The following is a 23904-nucleotide window of genomic DNA, read 5'->3' as shown; positions in this document are numbered from 1 at the left end:
AGTAAAGAAATCAATAAACAAACATAGAAACAATACAAAGAAATCTGTTTAGGTGGAAAGGTAGATTCCTCCTCCTCCTCCTCCTCCTCCTCCTCCCCCTCTCCTTTTTCATCTCCTCTTTCTCTTCCCTTCTCTTCCTTATCCCTCTTTTCTTCTTTGATGCTTTCTTCCATTCCTTCTTTTTCACCATTTTCTTCCTTCCTTCCTTCCTTCCTTCCTTCCATTCCTCTTCTTCCCTAATGCTCTTTTTCCTATCTTTATTCCTTCTTCCCCCTCTTCTTCCTTTCCTTTCCTCTTCCCTCCTTCATTTTCCTTCTAATTCCTCTTTTTCTCTCTCGCTCCTCTCTATCTCCCTCTCCTTCTTCTTCCCTCCTTCTCTTCTCCTCTTTCCTGCCCCTCATTTTTCCTTCTTGGCCTTTCTTCTCTTCCTCTTCTTTTCCTCTTCCTCTTCTCTCTTACATACCTAGGCTCCAGTCCTCTTTGCTCAGGCTCTCCTTTTCTTTCCCTTCTTTTCCTCCTCCTCCTCCTCCTCCTCCTCCTCCTCTTCTCCTTGTAAACATAAGCCTTTTGTTCCTCTCCTTTTGTCTCCTTCTGCAGTGGCTGAGTTCATAATTTTCTTTTGTTTTAATCATAGCTACCTCCTCCTCCTCCTCCTCCTCCTCCTCCTCCTCCTCCAGCATCCACCCTCCTTCCTCTCTCTCTCCGTCCTTCTTCTCTTTGCTCTCTTTTATTCTCTTCTTTCTTTCTCTCTTCAAAGTCTGTTTTCTTTTCCTCTTTGTGTGTGTGTGTGCGTGTGTGTGTCAAAAAGGAGGACGACGGGGAAGAAGAAGAAGAAGAAGAAGACAAAGAAGAGGAGGAGGTGAAAGAGGCATTGGAGGTGAACTTGATATGAATGGATGGGGAAGAGAGGAGGAGGAGGAGGAGGAGGAAGAAGAAGAAGAAGAAGAAGAAGAAGAAGAAGAAGAAGAAGGGTTTGGAAAAGGAAGATGAGAGAGAGAGAGAGAGAGAGAGAGAGAGAGAGAGAGAGAGAGAGAGAGAGAGAGAGAGAGAGAGAGAGAATGTCGCTGGAAGATGTAATTTTAATCAGATAAAGTTTAATTCTTATTTTATTGTCCGACTTTTTTTGGAATTTCAGTGTTTTTTCGGTTTTTTTTTGTGTGTGTTTTGTGTTTGTCGCCCAATCACGGTCTTGAGAGGAATGTGGACTTCTTGAATTTGTTTGTTTGTTTAATTGTTTTTTTATATATTTTGTCGTGTAAATTTTTCCTTCCTCTTCTCGTGTCTTTCCTTCCTTCATTTTAATTTCTTCGCGTGTTTCTTTGTCTAATATTCTTTTCTGTTTTGCTTTCTTTCTTTCTTTCTTTCTCTTCCCTTGTTCGACCTTTTCTCTCGTTTTCTTTTTCTTCTTTCTCTTCCCTTCTTCGTTTTATCTTTTTCTCGTTTTCTTTTTTTTTTCCTTCGCTTCCCTTCTTCGTTTTATCTTTCTCTCGTTTTCTTCTCTTTTTTCTTTCTCTTCCCTTCTTCGTTTTATCCTTCTCGTGTTCTTTCTTTTTTTCTTTCGCTTCCCTTCTTCGTTTTATCTTTTCTCGTTCTTTCTTTTTTTCTTTCTCTTCCCTTTTTCGTTTTATCTTGTTTTCTTTTTCTCTTTCTCCTTTTTATTGGTCTTTTCATATCGATTGTACCTTCTATCTGTCCCTCCATCCTTCTGCTTTCCCCTCTCTCCCCTCCCTTTCTCTCTCCTTCCTCCCTTTCCCTCTCTCCTTCCTCCCTTTCCTCTCTCTCCCTCCTTCCTTTCCCTCTCTCCTCCTCCTCCCTTTCCCTCTCTCACCTCCCTCCCCTTTCCCCTCTCTCCCCTCCCTCCCCTAAACACCTTACCTACCACCCTTTCCTTACCTCTTACCCCCTTACCACTCCCTCCCTTACTCACCTCTCCCCTAACTCACCACCTTATACCTTACCCACACACACTCTCCCTCACTCACCTCTCCCTCTCTCTCCCCGCAGGTTGTGATGGTGACTGGTGTGACAGGTGGCTGCAGGTGGTGACGGAGGTGCTGAAGGCGATTACACCACACACCCACGCCCTCCACCTACCCCCCACACCCCCCCCCCCACCACCTCATCACACCCTACAGGCCACCTCCACCCCAGCCATACCCCTCCTGCGTCCCCTCACCCCCTCCCCTCGACACTCTACCCCCCCACACACCCCTCCACCCCCCACCGCACCCCCCCAGCCCACGGTGATGACCATGGCAAGCTCTAGCGGTAGTGGGTCCGGGGAGACGGGCGGGGGGCGGGCGGGGGGCGGCTCCCCTGCTCCCACCCCTCCTGCCGCCCCCGCCCCCGAGCCGCTGCAGCCCCCCGCCGCCGCTACCGCCGCCGCCGCCGCCACCGGTCCGCCCGTCAGCCCCCTCGACGACCGCACGAGGGTGACGGACAAGTACCAGGAGATCAGAATCATCGGCAACGGTAAGGACGAGGAGGGAGGACTTTTTTATTCTTTATTTTGATTTTTTTCTCTCATTCTTTATTCTGATTCATAATTTATCAGATTTTTCTCAGTCATGTTTTTTTATTTTTTTTATCACTCAGTTCTTGGGTATTTATTTCACTGTTTTTGTTGTCATTTTTTCGTTGTCAATATTCTGAGTAATCTTTTTGCATTGTTTTTTTTTTTTTATTTGCGTCTGTTTTTTACTGTGTTCTCAATCTTTGTCTTTTCACTCCATAGTCTGTTAGATACTTATATTTATTTCTGTCGCTCTGTCTTTGTCCGCCGCAATGTGTAAACTTTTCTCTCTGTCTATTTACGATTCCGTGAGACATTTGAGACATACGGAACATTTATTCATATGTTTATTTACGATTCCGTGCGACATTTGAGACATACGGAACATTTATTCATATGTCTATTTACGATTCCATGAGACATTTGAGACATACGGAACATGTATTCATATGTCTATTTACGATTCCATGAGACATTTGAGACATACGAAACATTTATTCATATGTCTATTTACGATTCCGTGAGACATTTGAGACATACGGAACATTTATTCATATGTTTATTTACGATTCCGTGAGACATTTGAGACATACGGAACATTTATTCATATGTCTATTTACGATTCCGTGAGACATTTGAGACATACGGAACACTTATTCACACTAGTCACTTTAGGAAGAAAAAAATGATAAATAGGTTCTCTTTCATTAACCTGTCTGTATTTTTTTTCTGATAATGTGGATTTGTGTGTGGAAAGAAGCTTTACAGGGGAAATGAAACAGCTGCAAAAATAGGAGATAAAGGAATAAAAAAAGTAAAATATGTAAAGTAAAAGTAGAAAATAATAGTGGAAATAATCGAAAAAGCAGAAATAAGAGAAATGGTAGAAATAACAACAAAAGAAAAAGTTGAAGTAGAAAATAGCGGTCAACTTTGAACCTTGTATAATTAACCACCTTTATCAATCATTTTACTCATTAGCGCCGAGTTTGGATTAACCCTAAAGTCTCTAATTAAAGGAAGAAAAGGAAAAAAAACATAACTAGACCATTAGGACCTCAGATATATCCTTTTTTTTTTTTGTCCCTTTCTATACATATCTTAGTCCTCTTGTCCTCCTCCTCCTCCTCATCATCATCATCATCATCATCATATTCTTTCATCCTCTGCCAAAAAGGAGAAAAAACGAGAAAAAGAATAACAAAAAGAGAAGAGAAAGAAAAGTAAAATCATGTTCCAATAATTCTGTTTTGCATTCCTCCTCCTCCTCCTCTTCCTTCTCCTCCTCCTCCTCCTCCTCCTCCTCCTCTTCCTCCACTTCCTTCTCCTCCTCCTCCTCTTCCTCCTCCTCCTCCTCCTCTTCCTCCACTTCTTTCTCCTCCTCCTCCTTAACAGACAGACACACATTAGCTTTTAAGAGAGAGAGAGAGAGAGAGAGAGAGAGAGAGAGAGAGAGAGAGAGAGAGAGAGTCAGTTGTTGTTCCCTACTTTTATCGATCTGTTTATAAAGGCGAAGAGTGGGAGTGGAGAGGTAAGGGAGACTAATTAGGGAGAAGGTGAAACAGCCAGGTGTGTGTGTGTGTGTGTGTGTGTGTGTGTGTGTGTGTGTGTGTGTGTGTAGGGTTTAATCTTGTGTCGGTGTGTTTTGTGTTCGAGACAGGTTTTGAGAATGAGACAGACAAAGACTTACCCCTTTCTCCCACCTGTCACTATCTCCCCAACCCTTCTTCTGCGCCTTCTTCATCTACAAGGGGCTACGGAACTGTTCTTTACGTGCCCTTTCGTCTTCCTCGTCCTCATCCCCGTCTTGCCTATACACCCCCTTCTATAATCCCTCATCCTCCCTTCTTCCGCCTCTTGTCACAGCCTTCCTAACCCTCCTTCTGCGCCTTCTTCATCTGCAAGGGGTTACGGAACTGTCCTTTACGTGCCCTTTCTTCTTCCTCATCCTCATTCTGCCCTTCTATAATCCCTCATTCTCCCTTCTTCCGCCTCTTGTCACTGCCTTCCTGACCCTCCTTCTGCGCCTTCTTCGTTTGCAGGGGGTTACGGAACTGTCCATTACGTGCCCTTTCGTCTTCTTCGTCCTCATCCCCGTCTTTCCTACACTGCCCCTTCTATAACCCCTCATCCTTCCTTCTTTCACCTCTTGTCACTTGCCCTCTCCCTAACCCTTCTGCGCTTCCTTCATCCTACAGCATCCTTATCTTCCTCATCCGCTCCTTCCACTTCTTGTCCCACCATCCCTCTAACGCTCCTTCTGCGCCTCCTTCCTCCACAGGGGCTTACGGAACTGTCTATTACGCGCGGGACCGTGGCAACCAGGAGCGGGTGGTGGCGCTGAAGAAGATCCGCATCACGCTGACGGAGGATGGCGTGCCCGTCAGCGCCGTCCGTGAGATCTCCCTCCTGAAGCAGCTGGAGCGATTCGAGCACCCCAACATTGTCAGGTGAGTACAGGTGTGGGGGTGATTGGGGGGTGGGGATGGATGGGGTGTTTGTGTTGGGGAGGAGGTGAGGTATAGGAATGGGAAGTTGTGGGTATGGGGGTGGGGGTGTTTACAAAAGCGTGCATTGGTGGTGTTGAGTGTGGGTGTGGGTGGGGGTTGAGGTGGGGGGTAGGCAGGTGTGTGTCGGGATGGGGAGTTGTGGGTATGGGGGTGGGGGTGTTTACAAAAGCGTGCATTGGTGTTTGGTGAAGGTGTGGGTGGTGGTGATGTGGGTGGGGGGTGGGCAGGTGTGTGTGTGTGTGGAGGGGGTGTTTGGGGGTGTAGTGCAAGGGTGGGGTGTATATTCTGCTCTTTTCTGTAATGCCTATTCTTCCTGTTCTGTTTTTTTTTTTTGTTTTTTTTTTAATATATATTTTTTCAGCTCACGGATTTTATTTATTGTTATTCTTTTTTTGTTGTTCTCCGTCGATCTGTTCCTCGTATCTTCTCATTTTTTTTTTTTTTTATCATTCTTTAGTCCTGTCTCCTCTTCCATATCTTTTTTGTAGTCATCGGTGCATTTCATAATACTTCTGCATCACTTTTTATTGTTATTTTTTTTGTGTGTGTGTGCTCTCCATTGATCTGTTCCTCGTATCTTCTCATATTTTCTTATCTTATTCTTTAGTCCTGTCTCCTCTTCCTTATCTTTTTTTTTTCAGTCATCGCGGTAATTCATAACACTTCAGCATCACTTTTTATTTTTTTTCCTCTGATTCAATCCTCAAGTTAAGAAGGAAAGAAAAAGTGAGAGGTGATCAAAAGCAGACTCCCGGATGTCGCTTTTTTTCTCTCTCATTCTTTCTCTCTCTTTCATCATTTCTTCCATCTTTTATTATTTTTTTTCATCCCTTCGTTTGACTCCATATTACCAGCCGCTTTTTTTTTATGCCACTCTTATTCCCTTATTTTAGCTCCTTCCTTTTATCCCTTTTTCCTTTTCTCCTTCTCGTTCATTCACTTTTTTTTTCATCTTCATTTTCCTTTTATTCCTTTATTTCACCTCTTTCCTTTTATCCCTTTTTCCCTTTCTCCTTTTCGTTCATTCACTTTTTTTCATCTTCATTTTCCTTTTATTCCCTTTTCAGCTCCTTCCTTTTATCCCTTTTTCCCTTTCTCCTTTTCGTTCATTCAATTTTTTTTCAGCTTCATTTTCCTTCTATTCCCTTATCTCAGCTCCTTCCTTTTAATCCCTTTTTCCCTTTCTCTTTTTCGTTCATTCACTTTTTTCATTTTCATTTTCATTTTAGTCTCGAGAAATCGTTTTGAAATTCCCCTGGGCGACCTCAAATCAAGCTCCTTATTTTCGTTTTTCCTTTTTTTTCCTCTCCATTCATGGCGTTCAATTTAAATCTCATCGAATAAACCACTTAAGTATTTCTCCAGACCAAAAAAAAAAAGCAAAAAAGAAATACTACTTAACATGCAGAACAGTTATTTAATTTCCCAAAAGACCCCCCAAAAAAAACATAACAAAAAAAACAACCTACTTCATATTCCTTTCACATCCACGGCATCTTCAGAACATCATTATAAACCCAAGAATGAGATTTAAAAAAATGACCCCCACGATAGATAAGAAGATAGACAGACAGAAAGGCACACAGGTTGGTAGACAGACAGACAGACAGACAGGAGAATACGTGAATTAGTAAATGAATGGGAGAGGGAAGGGGGTGAGACAGACGAGAGAGAAAGGGAGGAGATAGATAGAGAGATACATAGATGAATGGATGGATAGGGAAGGAAGGGAGAGAGAGGGAAGGAGGGAGGAAGGAGGTAGAGAGACTAGGGATCATTTGTTCTCATATCCCTGTTGTGTTAGCTGTCGGCGGGGAGAGAGAGCATGTCAGTCAGTAGATAGTGGTTGCAGTCGTGGTGATAGTGGTAGTCGTTGTGGTAGTAGTGATTGCGATAGTGGTGGTTGTGGTAGGGTGATGGTGGTCGTAAGAATGATAGTTATGGTAGTTGTGGTAGTGGTAATAGTGGTGGTTGTGGTGGTGGTGGTGAAGGTCAGGAATGTTGGTTGATGAATGGTGGTTGATCTTGCGGCGGCGGTGGTGGTGGCGAGGTGATGGTGAAGATTGTGAACACGCGAACTGACCCTTTCGCTCTCTCCCTCTCCCTATCTTCATCCTCTTCCCTCCATCCATCTCTCCTTCTCTCCATTTTTCCTCCTCCATCCCTTTTTCTTCCTTCCCTCCATCCTTCTCCACTTCTCCATACCCCCTTCCCTCCTTCTCTATCCCTTTCTCTTTCCTTCCTCCTCCATCCCTTTTTCTTCCGTCCCTCCATCATTCTTCCCTTCTCCATACCCCCTTCCCTCCATCTCTATCCCTTTATCTTCCTTTCCTCCATCTATCTCTCCTGTTCTCCTTCTTTCGTTCTCTATCCCTTTCCTCCTCCCTCCTTTCCCCTCATCCCTTCTTCTCTCTTTCTCCTTTTCTTTTCTCCATCCTTTTGTCCCTTCTTCACTCTTTTTTTCCTCTTATTTCCTTTTTTTTTTTCTTTCTATCCAACTGTCCGTCACTTAATTCATGTCTTTCTATTGTTTCATTTCTTTTTATTTTTCCTCCTTTTCACTTCTTTTCTCCTGTTTTCTTTATCCTTGTTTCCTTATCTCCATTCTCTCTCTCTCTCTCTCTCTCTCTCTCTCTCTCTCTCTCTCTCTCTCTCGGTTTATCCCTTTGACGCAAGGACAATAGACTCGTGTGGACAGTCTTACACACACACACACACACACGTCTTTGGTCAGCTGAGAAAACCTGAACCCCAGCAGCATCACCTCCTCCTCCTCCTCCTCCTCCTCCTCCTCCTCCTCCTCCCTGGCGCCTCACCTCCTCTCTTCCAGACCAGACCCGGAGACGAAAGAAAAAAACTGGAAGAGGAGGAGGAGGAGGAGGAGGGGGGTAGGCAACTGATTGGGAGGGGCTAGGCAGGTGGGCAAGGTAGAGGAGGAGGAGGAGGAGGAGGAGGAGGAGCGTGGCAACAGCTGGTCTGCGGACAAAAGTTAGCTGTTCCTTGGGCTCCTCCGCTACCCACCTCTGCTACGACTACTACTACTACTACTACTACTGATCTTTCGTTGTTGTTCTCTCTTTGTCTTCTACTTCTACTGTTACTACCATCACCACCACCACCACCTCACTACTACTACTACTACTACTACTACTACTACTACTATTCCTGTCAAAACTCTATTACCATTACGGAATTTTATCTTTTTTACTACAGTGGCTAATGGCATGAACAAGGCCAACAACAACACACACACACACACACACACACACACACACACACACACGCACACGCACACAGGTAACAAAGACTGAGTGACCTGCGACTGATAACGTAACAGGGCAAGCCTTAATGGGTAGTGGGGAACCTGCACCCACTTACCCACCTACCCACCTACCTACCTACCCACCCACCTAAGCACTTATCTACCCCATTCCTACCTCTTCCTCTTCCTCCTTCTTCTTCCTTCATTCCTTCCATCTTCCTACTTACTCATCCATTTCTACTTCCACCCCTTCCTCCTCCTCTTCCTCTTCCTCCTCCTCCTCCTCCTCCTCTTCTACTTCTCCTCCTTCTTATCTCTTCCTTCTTTTGATGTCCCCCTATTCACCCACCTACCTACTTACCCATTTACCCACCTACCCATGTACTCTAATATCTACCTTCACCCCACTTTTTCCCTTTTCTCCCTTTCTCCCTTTATTTTTTCCACTCCCTACTTTTTCCTCCCTTCGTTCTCATTCTTATCTTCTCCTCTTCTCTATCTATTCTGGTCACTAGTCTTCCTTATTTTCCTTCTCCTCCTCATCATCATCATCATCATCATCATTCTCCTTTTTCTTTATTCCTTATTTTCTTTGATCGTTTTCTTCCGGTGTTTCTCTCTTTCTTCATCTCTCCCAGCATTCGTTTCCTCCCTCTGTCTTCTCCAACTTTTTTTTTTCATCTCCTTCCTCCTTCACCTATCTTCCTCTCATTCTTCCTCCTTCTCTTCCTTCCTTTATTCTCTACTCCTCATCCAATTTTACTCTCCATTTTCATTCTTCCTCTCCCCCCTTTCTCTTTCTATCCTCATTTTCATCCTTTTTTCTCTTCATTTCTTTCACTTTATTCTCCCTCTACATTTATTTCCATTATCATCTTTCCCCTTTTCTCTCCCTTTCTCCCCTTCTCTCCTTCCCTTCAGTCCTCCTCCTCCTTATTCCTTCAATCGTCCTTGCCTTGTCTACCCAATCAATCAGTTACTCCTCCTCCTCCTCCTCCTCTTCCTCCTCCTTGGCTCCTCTCTGCCTCCTAGTCTTCCCGTCTTCTCCCTCCAGCTTACCTCCTCTTCCTCCTTCCTACCTCCCCCTCTCTTCCTCCTCCTCCTCCTCCTCCTTTTCCACTTCTTCCTCTGGTCTTCCCAATTTTTCCTACTTGTCTTCTTCCTCCTCCTCCTCCTCCTCCTCCTCCTCCTCCTCAGACAAGTTGTTGGTAATAATTAAATGATAGTGATTCTTCTTCTTCTTCCTTCTCTTCTTTTTCTTTTTCTTCTTCTTCTTCCTCTTCTTTTTTTTTCTTTCTCTTCGTCTTCTTCTTGGACTGCGGCTTTACTCTTTCTCCTCTCTTCAATAGTAGTAATAGTAGTAGTAGTAGTAGTAGTAGTAGTAGTAGTAGTAGTAGTAGTGACAATACAGGTAGAAAAGAATAGATAAAACCCCTCAAATCAAGGTATTCTAATGGACAGCGCCGGTGTAAAAAAAAAACGAAAACAAAACAAAAAAAAACAATAAATTTCTCAAGCCATTACCAACTCTTCCTTTTATGTCTTCCTTTTTTTTTTTGTCTTCCCTTCGAATCTTTGTCTGTTAGCGGCGATAATGGCGAAGGCGATTGTGGCTGTTTTCATTTATTGTTACGAGCCTTTTTGTGAGGAGGGGGAGGAGGAGGAGGAGGAGGAGGAGGAGGAGGAGGAGGAGGAGGAGGAGGAGGAGGAGGAGGAGGACTAATGGTGTAAGGGAAGGTGTTTTTATCTATCGTTGACTTATTATGAGAGAGAGAGAGAGAGAGAGAGAGAGAGACTTCGCCGGTAATGGAAGTTGTAATGTTGATAGGATGGGATTGGAGGAGGAGGAAGAGGGCGAAGAGGAGGAAGAGGAGGAGGAGGAGGAAGAGGAGTGTTGTGATAATGTTTGAAAGGGTGAGTCGGTACTTTTTTTTGTGGTGGGGGTGATAGTGGTGGTGGTGGTGATGGTGGTGGTGGGTGGGGGGTTAATGGTATGGTGTTGTAGTGGTCTTGGTGGGCTAGTGTTGTGGTAGTAGTGGTAGTGGTAGTGGTAGTAGTAGTAGTAGTAGTAGTAGTAGATGGTGTTGCATACTTATAAATCTTAAAGAAAGACGTGAAATACAAACAAAATAAATTAATACGACTGATAAATGTGTGCCGAGAAAATAAATAAAAAATACAATAATAAAAAAAAATTGAATTAAAACTCAAAACTCAAAATAAAATACATAAAACAACTGGAATAAAGGGAAAAAATACAAAAGAGAGAGAGAGAGAGAGAGAGAGAGGTGGGGGGCTCTTATCTTCCCCCTCTTCCTTGTGGTTCCCCTGAGGCAGTAGTGACAAGAAGGGAAGGAAAGTAGGTAGCCGGGGCAGGATAAGCTTCCCTTCCCTTCCTTTCCTTTCTTTTACTTTCTTTTCTCTTTCCTTCCTTTCCTTTCTCTTCGCTTCCCTTCCTTTCCTTTATCTTCTTTTCCTTTCCTTTCTCTTCCTTTCCTTTCCCTTCCTTTCCTTTCTCTTCCCTTCCTTTCCTTTCCCTTCCTCTCCTCTCTCTTCCTTTCCTTTCCTTTCCCTTCCTCTCCTCTCTCTTCCTTTCCTTTCCCTTCCTTTCCCTTCCCTTCCTTTCCTTTCTCTTCGCTTCCCTTCCTTTCCTTTATCTTCCTTTCCTTTCCTTTCCCTTCCTTTCCTTTCTCTTCCCTTCATTTCCTTTCTCTTCCCTTCCTTTCATCTCCCTTCATTTCCCTTTTCTTCCATTCCCATCCCTTCCTCTTCTTCTTCTTCTTCTTGCCTTTCGTCTCTTTCTTTCCCTCCCCTTCCCTCCCTTTTCTTTTTCTTCCTTTTCTCATTTTCTCTTTCCTCACTTCCTTTTTCTATCTTCCTCATTCCCTCCCTTTCTCTTGTTACATTCCTTTCCTTTTCCTTTCTTGTCCTTTTCTTACATTTTTTTTTACCCCCTTTCCCATCCTCTATCACTTCCCCTCTCTTTCTATTCTATTTTCTTTTCCTCTCCTCTTCCTTTCCCTTCTCCTTTCCTTATTTATTTTCCTTCGCTCTTTCTCCCATTGTTTAACTTCTCTTTCCTTTCCTCCCCCTCCCCCTCTCTTCTCCATCTCCTCCCCCCTCCCCCCTCCCCTCCTCTTTCCTTCCCTTCCTGTCCATTCATTTGCGGCCGCGTCATTTCTGTCACTTCTTCGGTTGTCGAATTTTCGTGGCCGACAGCCCGATAAGGTTATCTCGGGGTATGCGGCCTCCTGTCTGTCCCTCTGTGTGTGTGTGTGTGTGTGTGTGTGTGTGTGTGTGTGTGTGTTTCTGTTTTGTTTTCCTTTTCTTTTCCTTTTTCTTCTATTCCTGTGTGTGTTTTTCTGTCTTTCTCCTTCTTTTTGTCTCATGTCTTCTCTTTCTTTTCCTTTCTTTTTTTTATTTTCCTGTCTTTTTATGCTTCTTTCTGTTTTGCCTCTTTTCATTTTCCCTTCTTTTTATGTTCCTTTTCCTGTGTGTGTGTGTGTGTGTGTGTGTGGCTCTGTACACAAACCAGGTCACGTCACTAAAACAAAAAACAAAAAAAAACATTTAACTCTAACCTTATTTGTCTCGGGCTCTCTCGTGTAAGTCCAAACCGTGAACTTTCCTCCTTCAGTATAAAACGTTACCGAGCCATTTAGCGCAGGTTGTCTTCTTATCAGGGGAGGTGTAGAATGTATGGCCAGGTAGGCAGCCCAAAGGTTACCTGGATAAGAGGAGTGAAAGGGGGGGGGGGGGGATAGGTAGGTGTTGTTTTTTTCCTTTTCTTTTTTTTACTTTTGTTTTAGTTTCGAGGTGTTGAGTGAGTGGTGGAAAAAGAAGAGATTATGAAGAGATGGGAAAAGAAGAAAAGAAGAGAAAAAGAAAAAAAAGAAGAGGAAAAAAGAAAAAGAAGAAAAGAAGAGATTATGGGGGTTAGTGTGGAAAGGTTAGTGTAGGTAAACAGATGGAGAGATGTTGTTTTCCTTTTCTTTTTTCCATTTTCTTTATCTTGGGCGTGGTGAGTTGATGGAAAAGTAGAGATTGTGTATGTTAGTGGGAGTGGTAGGTAGGTAGGTAGATAGATGGGTAGGTGTTCTGTTCTTTTCCTTTTCTTTTCTCTTTTTTCCGTTGCCTTTTCTTCGAGGTGTTGAGTGGACGGAAGAGCAGGTATGAAATGGAATAGAATGTACGGAAAAGGAAGAGATTGTGTAAGTTAGTGTAGGTAGGTAGATAAGGCCGTGTTCTTTTCTCTCTCTTTTCTCTTTTTCTATGCCTTTTCTTCGAGGTGGTGAGTGGGCAGAAAAGGAGAGCTTATGTAGGTTACCAAGCTGTCGCGCTGTCCGGCTGTCGGGATCTGTGCTGAAGGGAGGCTGGGTGTGCATTGTTAACATTCTTGGGAGGAAAGAGGACGCGTGGGGTGTGGCTTGGCGTGGGCTGGAACGTTTGGTGTCTTGTCTGTCTGTCTATGGCTGTTAGGGTGGCTGGTTGGCTGTGTTTGACTAGATGAATGGCTGTGTTTGGCTGGATGTTTGGTCTAGATGGCTGTTTGGGTGTTTCTTCGGATGTGTTTGATCAGAAGAATGGGTGTGTCTGGCTGTCTCTATGGCTGTTTCGTTGGCTGTTGGTTGTGTATGTTTAAATGAATGGCTGTATCTCTATGGCTGGATGGCTGGCTGTCTGTCTGGCTAGAAGTATTGCTGTTCTTGGCTGTCTGGATGGCTGGGTATCTGTTGGCTGTGTCTGACTAAATGAATGGCTGTTTTTTGGCTGTCTGGTTTGTCTAGATGGCTGTTTGACTCTGGCTGTGTTAAAAAGAATGGCTGTTTTTTTCTGTTTGTCTATATGTCTTTTAAGTTGTCTGTTCGGCTGTGTCTAGGTTTACATTTTGTCTGTCTGTCTGTCTGTACAATTGTCTCTTTCTGTCTCTCTTATTACTCTTATTTCAATCTTATTCGTCTTATTTCTTATTTCCATTATTCGTCTAATTTCTCTTTTTCCTCTTATTTCCATCCCTGTTCTTCCTTCAGCTTTCTCTCACAATTTCTCGCCTTTTCCATCCATCTTTTCCCTTAATTCGCAAGTCTCTACCTCTGTCTGTGTGTCTTTCTCTCTCTCACCGCCTGTCTGTGTTCTTCAGTGGATAGATATTGATTCAGTCACTCCGTCAGTCAGTCAGTAGGTGGTGTCAGTCGGCGGCCACTGTATCAGCTCTTCAATCAGGCAGTTGGTTGAGTCGTGGTTGATTTTGTCTATCTGTGTTTTCGCCTGTCATCCACTCTGCGTGTTGTGATTGATTGGTTTGTTGCTTGACAGTCGCTAAATGGACAATGTTATATTCGTGTGTAGTCAGTCAGTTAGTCAGTCACTTCGATTTCAGTCAGTCAGTCAGTCAGTCAACCGGATAATCAGTCAGCCAGTTAATCAGTAAGTCAGTCAGTCACTTATTCAGTCAAAATCTAGGATGTTAGTCAGTCAATCGATCAATCAGTTAAACAATCAGCTAGTCAGTCAGTCAGTCAGTCAATCGTTTTGTTAATCAGTCTGTCACCCATCAAGTCAGGTAGTCATTCAGTCAGTCAGTCAGTCAATCATCCTGCCAATCACCCATTCAGTCAGTTAGCCACCCACTCATCCAGTCAGTCAGTCAGTCAATCATCCAGTCAGTCAGGCATTCAGTCAGTCAGTCACCAAGTCAGCCAGTCACCCATTCAGTCCGTCAGTCAGCTAGCCATCCCGTCACAAAGCCATTCAGTCAGCCAGTCATCCATCCATCCAGTCAGTCAGTCAATCAGTCAGCCATCCAGCAAACAGTCAATCAGCCATTCAGTCAGTCAGTCAGTCACCAAGTCAGCCAGTCACCCATTCAGTCAGTCAGCTAGCCATCCAGTCAAAAAGCCATTCAGTCAGCCAGTCATCCATCCATCCATCCATCCAGTCAGTCAGTCAATCAGTCATCCAGTCAGTCAGTCAGGCAGCCGGTCAGGTGTGTGTGTCGGCCATCATCAGCGGGACGTGTACTGTCAGGTGTTATCATGTGTCCATCTGCATACCTGGCCGGCCCGCTGTGTCACATGTATCTCCCATGCCACGCCCCCTCCCCCCATCCCTTCCCCTCCCTCTCTTCCCCCAACCCCGTACTTTCTCTCCCTTATTTCTCCCCCCCTTACCCTACCTCTCCTCACCTCACTATTCAATCCCAGCACCCTATGTATCTCCCCTGCCTCTCTCCGCCTCCTCCTCCTCCTCCCCCAGCAACCTACTTCTCCTCCCCTCACCTCGCCTCTCAACACCCCCCCTTTTTTTTTTTTTGTATTTTGTGTTTCTTTTTATATATTGTTTTGTTGACGTCGTGTGCTTGTTGTTAATATTGCAAGATGTGCTCATTAAATACTGTATATGTCTAGCGATCTTTCTATTTATTATTATGTAGGAACAGAGATTAGCGGGCTTTTTTTCTACACTTTTTTGTTTCCCTTGAGTTGAGTTGAGTTGCTGTAAAAATAAAACTCATATAATTGAAGTTAACTGTGTGAGTATATGGTGAATAAAACTGTCTATCTATCTATCTATCTATTTGTCTCCTATGTTTCTAGTTTACTTTGCAAAGCTATGGTCATTTGTACCATCTATATTTACCGGCTTCTGACAGACTCCTTATGTTCCTATCTATCTAACTATCTATCTGTTTACCTACCCATCCTACCCTACCCTCACAAGCTCCCCCTCCCTGCCCCTCCTTCCTACCTATCCTACCCTGTTGTCCTTCCTTGTCTAGTCCCTCCCCTACTTTTCAACCCTTCCCCATCCCTTCCTCCCTTCTTCCCTCTCCACCTCTTCTCTTCTCTTTCACCCCTTCCATCCTCCCTCCCTCCCTTCCCCTTCCTCACACCCCGTAGCCGAGAGACAGTCCTTACTCTTCCTCCTTCTCCACCTCCTCTCTTCTTTCTCTCTCCAATTCCTCCCTCCCTCCCCTCCCCGCGAGAGTGACGTCCGCAAAATCTTGAATACGATTGCGGACGAGAGAGAGAGAGAGAGAGAGAGAGAGAGAGAGAGAGAGAGAGAGAGAGAGAGAGAGAGAGAGACTCAGACACAGAATAGACAAAGACAGAACAGACAGACAGAGAGACAGAACCCAAACAACAAAACAAAAACAAAAAAACAAAAACAACAACCCCTTCCCCTGACCAACCAGAGACATTCAACTACAGATCGTGGGAAAGAAAAAAAGAAAAACCAAAAAAAAAGACAAAAAAGAAAAAAAAAGGTGTAAGGGAAGTGACCCGCCCCCCTCTGAAAGGTCTCGGCGGCAGCAGAATTCGAGGCATCCCGGGCCATAAAACACAGGTTCGATCCCCGCTCACCGAAAACACGTCTCAAACTCGTTCCCATACGTGATCTGCGTGCGACATGAACGAGACAGAGAGAGAGAGAGAGAGAGAGAGAGAATTGTGTAAAAGCTGGTCTCAGTTTATCTCATTTCCCTGTTATTCTCTCTCTCTCTCTCTCTCGGCGGCATTTCCTTTTAGCAACCTGTTATTATGCTGGTTAGTTTATTTTTTGTTTTTTTTTAGTTTGCCCTAAAAAATAATGACCTTGTCCCCTTCACCCCCTTCGGCCTCTCCTTAAGGGCTTTTAAAGGCTGCCGCTGCGACTTTAAAGGCTTAAGGTTGGACTGGTTTTAAAGGTCCTTGCTTGGTCTGTAATGGGTGGGCGATGTCAAATAAAGGTACAAACGAAGAAACTAAAATAAAATAAAACAGACAAAAAAAAGACGTCTACATTAGATTTGTGAAAGGAGGATGTTCTTAAAGGATGAAATAGAGTTGGGGATAAGTTGGCAGAGAAGAAAAATGGTCCTGTTAGAGTGTCAATACGAAGAAGGAGGGAAGAAAAGGTAAGATTGAAGACAGAGGAAAGCGAAACAGATAGACACCAAAAGGATGACATAGAGTTGGGGATAAGTTGGCAGAGAAGAAAAATGGTTATGTTAGTGTTAATACGAAGAAGGAGGGAAGAAAAGGTAAGATTGAAGACAGAGGAAAGCGAAACATAGACACCAAAAGGATGACATAGAGTTGGGGATAAGTTGGCAGAGAAGAAAAATGGTTATGTTAGTGTTAATACGAAGAAGGAGGGAAGAAAAAGTAAGATTGAGAACAGAGAAAAGCGAAACATAGACACCAAAAGGATGACATAGAGTTGGGGATAAGTTGGCAGAGAAGAAAAATGGTCCTGTTAGAGTGTTAAGACGAAGAAGGAGGGAAGAAAAAGTAAGACTGAAAACAGAGGAAAGCGAAACAGATAGACACCAAACATTTAGGTAACGGAGAGGAAGGTGAAAGCTGTGAAAAGGCCCGGGAGTAAAAAAAAAAAGGAAAAAGAAAGAAAATAGGAAAAAGAAAGGAAATAGCTGAAAACGACCACAACCTCACCACCACCACACGCAAAAAGACCAGAATGAAAAAAAAACTACACTGACTTCCTGTAGAACGAAAAAAAAAACTAAAAAATAAAATACAAACGAGAAACAAATTATGAAAAAGGGAAAAAAATGGAACCTGCGCCATTACCATCACCTCCCCCCCCCCCCCTCCTCCTCCTCCACCATTCTAGATCCTCCTTGCGGCTTCAAACGTGAGGTGGAGACGGTGGAAGAAGAAGAGGAGGAGGTGGAGAAGGTAATGTTGGAGGTGGTGGACGTTGGGGAGGGGGGGGAAGGGAGGGGAAGAGGGAGTGTTGCGAGGCCAAGGGGAGCAAGGGGAGGGAAGAGCGAAGAGGCAACGAGAGGGGAGAGGAAGATGGGGAGAGAGAGAGAGAGAGGTCTGACCGAGGGAGGGCTTTGCGAGGGGGCCGTGTGAAGGTGAGAAGTGTGGTGTGGGAGAGGGAGGGAGAGGAAGAGGGACAAGGAGAAGTAGTAGTAGTAGTAGTAGTAGTAGTAGTAGTAGTAGTAGAATAAGAAGCTGAAGAGGAAAAGGAAGCATGGAGTATTAAGACCAGGAGGAGGAGGAGGAAGTAGAAGTATCATTATATTAGGAGGAATAGGAGGAGGAGGAGGAGGAAGAAGGGAAAAGAATGACGAGAAGAAGAGAAGGAAGGAAGAAAAGGAGCAAATGAAAGAGGAAAAGAAAAGAAAGGAAGATAAAGGGGAAGAGGAAAGTGAAAGAAACGCAAGAGGAGGCATAATAAATTTGGCGGTAAAATGAAGAAAGAGGACGATAAAGAGGAAGAAAGAAGAAGGAAGAGACGGGTGAAAGAAGAGGAAGAAGAGGTAACAATAACAATGATGCTAATGTGTTCTTGTGGCGGTGGACTGGTGGTTGTGGTGGCGGTGGCGGGGCGGTGATGGTGGTGGTGGTGAAGGGAGGTGGCGGCGGCGGCGACGGGGCGGAGCGAAACAAGGTGTGTGTGCTTTAAGACCTTGAGGCGAAAGAGGCGTCTGTTGGGGGCGTGCTTGCAGGGGGGGAACGTGGCAAGCTCCGCGGAACACATGCAGTACAGTCTCCGTCCCAGGATCGGAATAGACACCCAAAACGGTTTAGCTTCTACGATACGGAACACACAACCACGTTATTAGTTTTAATATTAGAATTATTACACATTACTGGTCATGAGCCTCACTGAAGAACTTAATGGCTGTAATAACCCGAAGGTCTCTGTGGGGGCCATCATCAGCACGGAAAAAGTGAAAAAAAATGTAGCCAAGGATTCACCTCACGAAGTTACCCTTGGTTTTACATAATTAACCGTTTACTTCATCAGTGACGACATCGATTGGAAGCTTAGTCCATAGTTTGAGGGTAGAGGGTAGAAAGCTTCTTGATTACGGAACGGGTTATCTCATAAAAACAAAACTATTCGGCTTTCCTCTTAGACACGGAACAAGTCGGCTTTCCTCTTAGACACGGAACAAGCCGGCTTTCCTCTTAGACACGGAACAAGCCGGCTTTCCTCTTAGACACGGAACAAGCCGGCTTTCCTCTTAGACACGGAACAAGCCGGCTTTTCTCTTAGACACGGAACAAGCCGGCTTTTCTCTTAGACACGGAACAAGCCGGCTTTCCTCTTAGACACGGAACAAGCCGGCTTTCCTCTTAGACACGGAACAAGTCGGCTTTCCTCTTAGACACTGAACAAGTCGGCTTTCCTCTTAGACACGGAACAAGTCGGCTTTTCTCTTAGACACGGAACAAGTCGGCTTTTCTCTTAGACACGGAACAAGTCGGCTTTCCTCTTAGACACGGAACAAGTCGGCTTTCCTCTTAGACACGGAACAAGTCGGCTTTTCTCTTAGACACGGAACAAGTCGGCTTTTCTCTTAGACACGGAACAAGTCGGCTTTTCTCTTAGACACTGAACAAGTCGGCTTTCCTCTTAGACACGGAACAAGTCGGCTTTTCTCTTAGACACGGAACAAGTCGGCTTTTCTCTTAGACACGGAACAAGTCGGCTTTCCTCTTAGACACGGAACAAGTCGGCTTTCCTCTTAGACACGGAACAAGTCGGCTTTTCTCTTAGACACGGAACAAGTCGGCTTTTCTCTTAGACACGGAACAAGTCGGCTTTTCTCTTAGACACGGAACAAGTCGGCTTTCATCTTAGACACGGAACAAGTCGGCTTTCATCTTAGACACGGAACTACTCGGCTTTTCTCTTAGACACGGAACAAGTCGGCTTTCATCTTAGACACGGAACAAGTCGGCTTTCATCTTAGACACGGAACTACTCGGCTTTTCTCTTAGACACGGAACAAGTCGGCTTTCCTCTTAGACACGGAACTACTCGGCTTTCCTCTTAGACACGGAACAAGTCGGCTTTCCTCTTAGACACGGAACTACTCGGCTTTCCTCTTAGACACGGAACTACTCGGCTTTCCTCTTAGACACGGAACTACTCGGCTTTCCTCTTGGATACTGAACAACTCGGCTTTCCTCTCAGACACGGAACTACTCGGCTTTTCTCTTAGACACGGAACAAGTCGGCTTTCCTCTTAGACACGGAACAAGTCGGCTTTCCTCTTAGACACGGAACTACTCGGCTTTCCTCTTGGACACTGAAAAATTCGGCTTTCATCTGAAGACGCGGAACAGATTGGCGTTGCTCAAGAATCTAACTCTTTCTTAAGGAACCAAAAGGAGTGTTGCAGCTTTAGGAACGTAGCGACAAGCCTTTACTCGCAGGGAAAAGCATCATAATAAAATCTGAGAGTCATATTCTTATCCATATCGGCGGCCAAGGACACACATTTGACGAGGCTGTCTTAGGAGTTGAGGCGAGCATTTCCAGGGACAGTTTTATGACCTGGTGGTAGTTTGACGAAGCTTCTCTACCACGAATGCCAAGAAACACTCATAAGAACGCGATTAATCTCCATATCGGCCTTTGGAAATTGTTATTGTGAGAGGTGAAAGCGTTTTAAGACCAAGAACATTGAGAGGAACAGTACAACAAGACTTGGAAGTGTTAGGTTTTGCACTGAAGATGGGAGAAGATGGACTATAAACGGAGGAGGAGAAGAAGAAGAAGAGGAAGAGGAAGAGGAAGAATAAGAATTGAAAGAAAAAGAGATGTCAACGAAACTAACATAAAAGAAAATGAAAAAAAAAAAGAAGAAAAAGAAGAGGAAGAAGAAGAAGAAGAAGAAGCGGCGAAAGCGTCTCAATGAAAATTCCGATCTTGGTCTAAAAAGGAACGGAACCTCGCGTCTTTCTCTTAAGGCACCGAGGCGGGTAATGCAGTGTTGGCGTTAGACGCGAAACAAGGCAGTTAGGCTCCACCGCACGGAACACTATACGGGGCGGCCTCAAGGAGCGGAACGGTGTGGTCTTGAGCCAGTGAGCGGAACAGTACGATTTATTTGGTTTCAAGGGAGGGAAGGATACCGTTCCGCCACACTTTGCAAACAGGGGAATGCCGCTGTGGTGTGGTGTGTGGTTTTAGCGATGGAACGGAACAAATAGCAATGGACGGGGATTGAAATTGAAAAGGTTTATTTGTATGACTTGTTGCGCACTTTCAGGGGATAGAAAGAACAGCATTTTAATGGTTAAGAAGGAACGGTTTTAATTCTTATCATGGTAATTTGTAAGGAGGGAAAAGTTTATAACGTACGGAGATTCGATATTTAAAGATGTATGCTTACTTGTATAACTTGTTTAGTTTCAAAGGATAGAAGCAATAGTTTGTTAATAGTTATGATTGTACTAATAGAACGAGGGGAAGTTAAATGGTAATTTGTAAGGAGATTCGATATTTAAAGATGTATGCTTACTTATATATGACTTGTTTATTTTCAAAGGATAGAAGCAATAGTTTGTTAATAGTTATGATTATACTTACGGAACGAGGGGAAGTTATAATGGAGGGAGATGAAACACGAAGATTATTTATTCATGTTAAGAAATCCAGCAAAATATATAGATTCACGAAACTCATTCATTAACCCATTGCCTCTTGACCTCTTGCGATACAGGGAACGAAAACAATAACTTAAAACTGCTAAACCAATAAAACTAACTAACAAACATAGAAGAAGAGTAGCATTTTTATTACCACATTTAGAGAAGACAACCAGTGACCTTTTTCTTCCCCGTCACCTGCTTAACAGTTAGTCTTCAAATAGCCAACAGGAAACATATTTTTAACCCAGAAGCGCACACACACACACACACACACACACACACACACACACACACACACACACACACAACCTCACCCACACACACAAAACCTCACCTTCCCCATTTCCCTTCCCCTCCGTCACCTCCCATCCCCTAACACTAGACACAAGAACACCCAAGCAGCAGTAGTAGAAGTAGTAGTAGTAGTAGTAGTAGTAGTAGTAGTAACATCCCCAGTAGCAGCAGCAGCAGTAGTAGTAGTGGTAGTAGACACATCCTCACGCCACGACGACCATTTACCTACGTGTTTGCCTTACCTGTCAGTGCTTAGGGCTGGCCGGGCTCTTTGTTCCCCGCTGCACTGAGACAAAGGGGTAGGGGGCGCCGCGGAGTGAGGGGTGCGGGCGGCGGGGCGGGGCGGGATGGGAGGAACGTGACGTGCAGCCCCGCCCCCTGAGCGTGTCTCGGGCGCCACCTCGCGTCACGCCGCCTCATGCCATGCCACCTGTAACGCTAATTGTGCCCACGCCTTCATGCTGCACGCCTTCCTTTCTTTCTTTCCTGCATCCTTTCTTCTGCGTTCCTCTCTTCCTTTCTTTCTTCTGCGTTCTTCTCTTCCTGTCTTTCCTGCATCCTTTCCTCTGCGTTCCTCTCTTCCTTTCTTTCTCCTTCCTTTCTTCTTCGTTCTTCTCTTCCTTCCTTTCCTGCATTCTTTTTCTTCTTCGTTCTTCTCTTCCTTTCTTTCTTCTTCGTTCTTCTCTTCCTTTCTTTCTTCTTCGTTCTTCTCTTCCTGTCTTTCCTGCATCCCTTCTTCTTCGTCCTTCTCTTCCTGTCTTTCCTGCATTCTTTTTCTTCTTTCTTCTCTTCCTTTCTTTCTCCTTCCATCTTTCTTCATTCGTTTCTGCCTTCATTTCTTCCATCCTTCATTCCTTCATTCATTCTTGCTTGCTTTCCTTCCCTCCGTCGTTCCTTCCATCCTCCCTCCTTCCTTCCCTCCTGCATTTTCCTTTCCTTTCTTTCTCCTTCCAACTTTCTTCCTTTCTTTCTTCCATCCTTCATTCGTTCTTGCTTTATTTTCTTCCCCCCGTTGTTCCTTCCATCCTCCCTCCTTCCTTCCATCCTGCCTTTTTTTTCCTTCCTGTTGTTGCTTCTGTGGAGTTATGCGTGTTTTGAGTGTGTGTGTGTGTGTGTGTGTGTGTGTGTGTGTGTGTGTGTGTGTGTGTGTGCGTTTCTGGTTAAAACAAAAGAAGGTGGTATTACTTGTTTACCATTTAATGAGATAAAGATGTAATAGGAAAAGGCTTAGTTTTAATCGCCTCATAAGTCTCAGGTGAATTAATTAATTGAAATACCTTAGACAATTTATGATGAAAATATAATATAAATGTTATCACGCTGCTCTTCCTTCCCACGACAAAGATAGAGCGATAAAAACTAAACATAACCATTAAAATTATAATAAAAAATGGGAGAAAATTATAAAAAAAAGCACTAGTGACCATAACCGGAAGACACTTAAAAGACAAAAAAAAAAAAAAAAAAAAACTTCATAAAACAAAAACTCAGTGGTGACGAATCGGAAGAAGACGGATGCCCAAATGCCTTCCCTAAGTAGCAGTCGTAGTAGTAGTAGTAGTAGTAGTAGTAGTAGTAGTAGTAGGAGGAGGAGGAGGAGGAGGAAGCAAGGGAGAGGTTAATGGCGGAAGAATACCCGGGGTTAATGCGGGGGCGTGTAACGGGGGGGGGGGGAGCCCTGGGGGGAGGGGTGATAGGGGGTATAGAATAGGGATGTAAGGGGGGACACGGGGGGGGGGGCAGCAGCCAGTGTGTTACGACCCCTGGGAAGGCTGTGTATGCTGCTGCTGGTCCTTGCTTCTCCTCCTCCTCCTCCTCCTCCTCCTCCTCCTCTTCCTCCTCCTCCTCTCGTGTGCTGCCTCCCCTCACGACACGAATTTATGTTCTCCCAGCGTGGGCTTTTGAAAGAGAGAGAGAGAGAGAGAGAGAGAGAGAGAGAGAGAGAGAGAGAGAGAGAGATGGAAACAGACAGACAGAGGCAAAGAAAGGAAGAAAGGAAATTACGTGAAACAAAAAAAAGTTATTCATATAAAAAAAAACGAAACAAAAAACACTCACAGAAAAACAAACTAACAGACATTGGACGAACAAAGAAATGGGCAAATAAACACATCAACAAACAGAATGGCAGAAAGAAAGACACGCAAATTATGACACAACAGACAGAACGACTGACACACACACACACACACACACACACACACACACACACACACACACACACAGACACACTCCCAGACAAATAGACGGACAGGCAGGCAAAACGAAAGACAAACAGACCAACAAAACATAGACAGACAAGTAGACACATAGTAAACCCAAATTATGAGAGAACAGACAGAATGACAGACCTCCCTAGGCCTAGACAGACAAACCGACAGACAGATAGGCAGAAAAAAAATAGTAAAAGTAAAATAGAGGTATAGGCACAGAAAAGACCAATTACGATACAACAGACGCACTGACAGACACCCGCACCCCCAGACAGACAGACAGACAGACAGGCGCACACATCCGGGCCGGGGCGCCGCGCGGGGCCTGGCGCGCGACATACGTTCCCGCGGCGGCCGCCCAAAGGGTCCCGCCGACCGTGTGATGCGCGGGGATTAGCGGCGGTGTCACGGGGGGCGGGGGGCGGCGAGAGAGAGAGAGAGAGAGAGAGAGAGAGAGAGAGAGAGAGAGAGACTATAAGATACATTTATTCTCTCAAGTAGATGTATAGAAGAGAATATATAAAAAATGCTGTTGTCTTAGTTGTTAAATACTTGCTTGTGTAAATACTTAAAAATGAACGTCTTGAGAAACTGTTAGAATACGAGAACATGAGAAAAAAAAAAGAGAAACAATAGAATATGATGACACAAAGAAAGCGAGAGAAAAGAAACTAAAATGCAATAGATAAAAAGGAAATTCGTCGCTAAATCT

General features: G+C 44.5%; 1 protein-coding gene across 4 annotated transcripts in view; it reads left to right on the top strand.

The window, feature by feature from the left end:
• LOC126981012 (cyclin-dependent kinase 6-like) overlaps positions 1-23904 on the top strand; it is a 139702-nt gene that overhangs the window by 67547 nt on the left and 48251 nt on the right. For 2 of the 4 annotated variants that reach the window (XM_050831627.1, XM_050831616.1), the window contains exons 3-4: positions 2005-2472; positions 4794-4962. In XM_050831627.1, coding sequence (XP_050687584.1) covers positions 2247-2472; positions 4794-4962 — 395 coding nt within the window. In that variant the 5' untranslated portion in view covers positions 2005-2246. Of the gene's footprint in view, positions 1-2004; positions 2473-4793; positions 4972-23904 lie in introns of those variants that run through there. The other 2 variants (XM_050831636.1, XM_050831606.1) reach the window with 1 other exon arrangement.

The sequence above is a fragment of the Eriocheir sinensis genome, chromosome 4 (genome assembly GCF_024679095.1).
Source record: "Eriocheir sinensis breed Jianghai 21 chromosome 4, ASM2467909v1, whole genome shotgun sequence".
In the NCBI taxonomy this organism is placed as follows: Eukaryota; Metazoa; Arthropoda; class Malacostraca; order Decapoda; family Varunidae; genus Eriocheir; species Eriocheir sinensis.
This window is presented reverse-complemented; position numbering and strand designations above follow the sequence as displayed.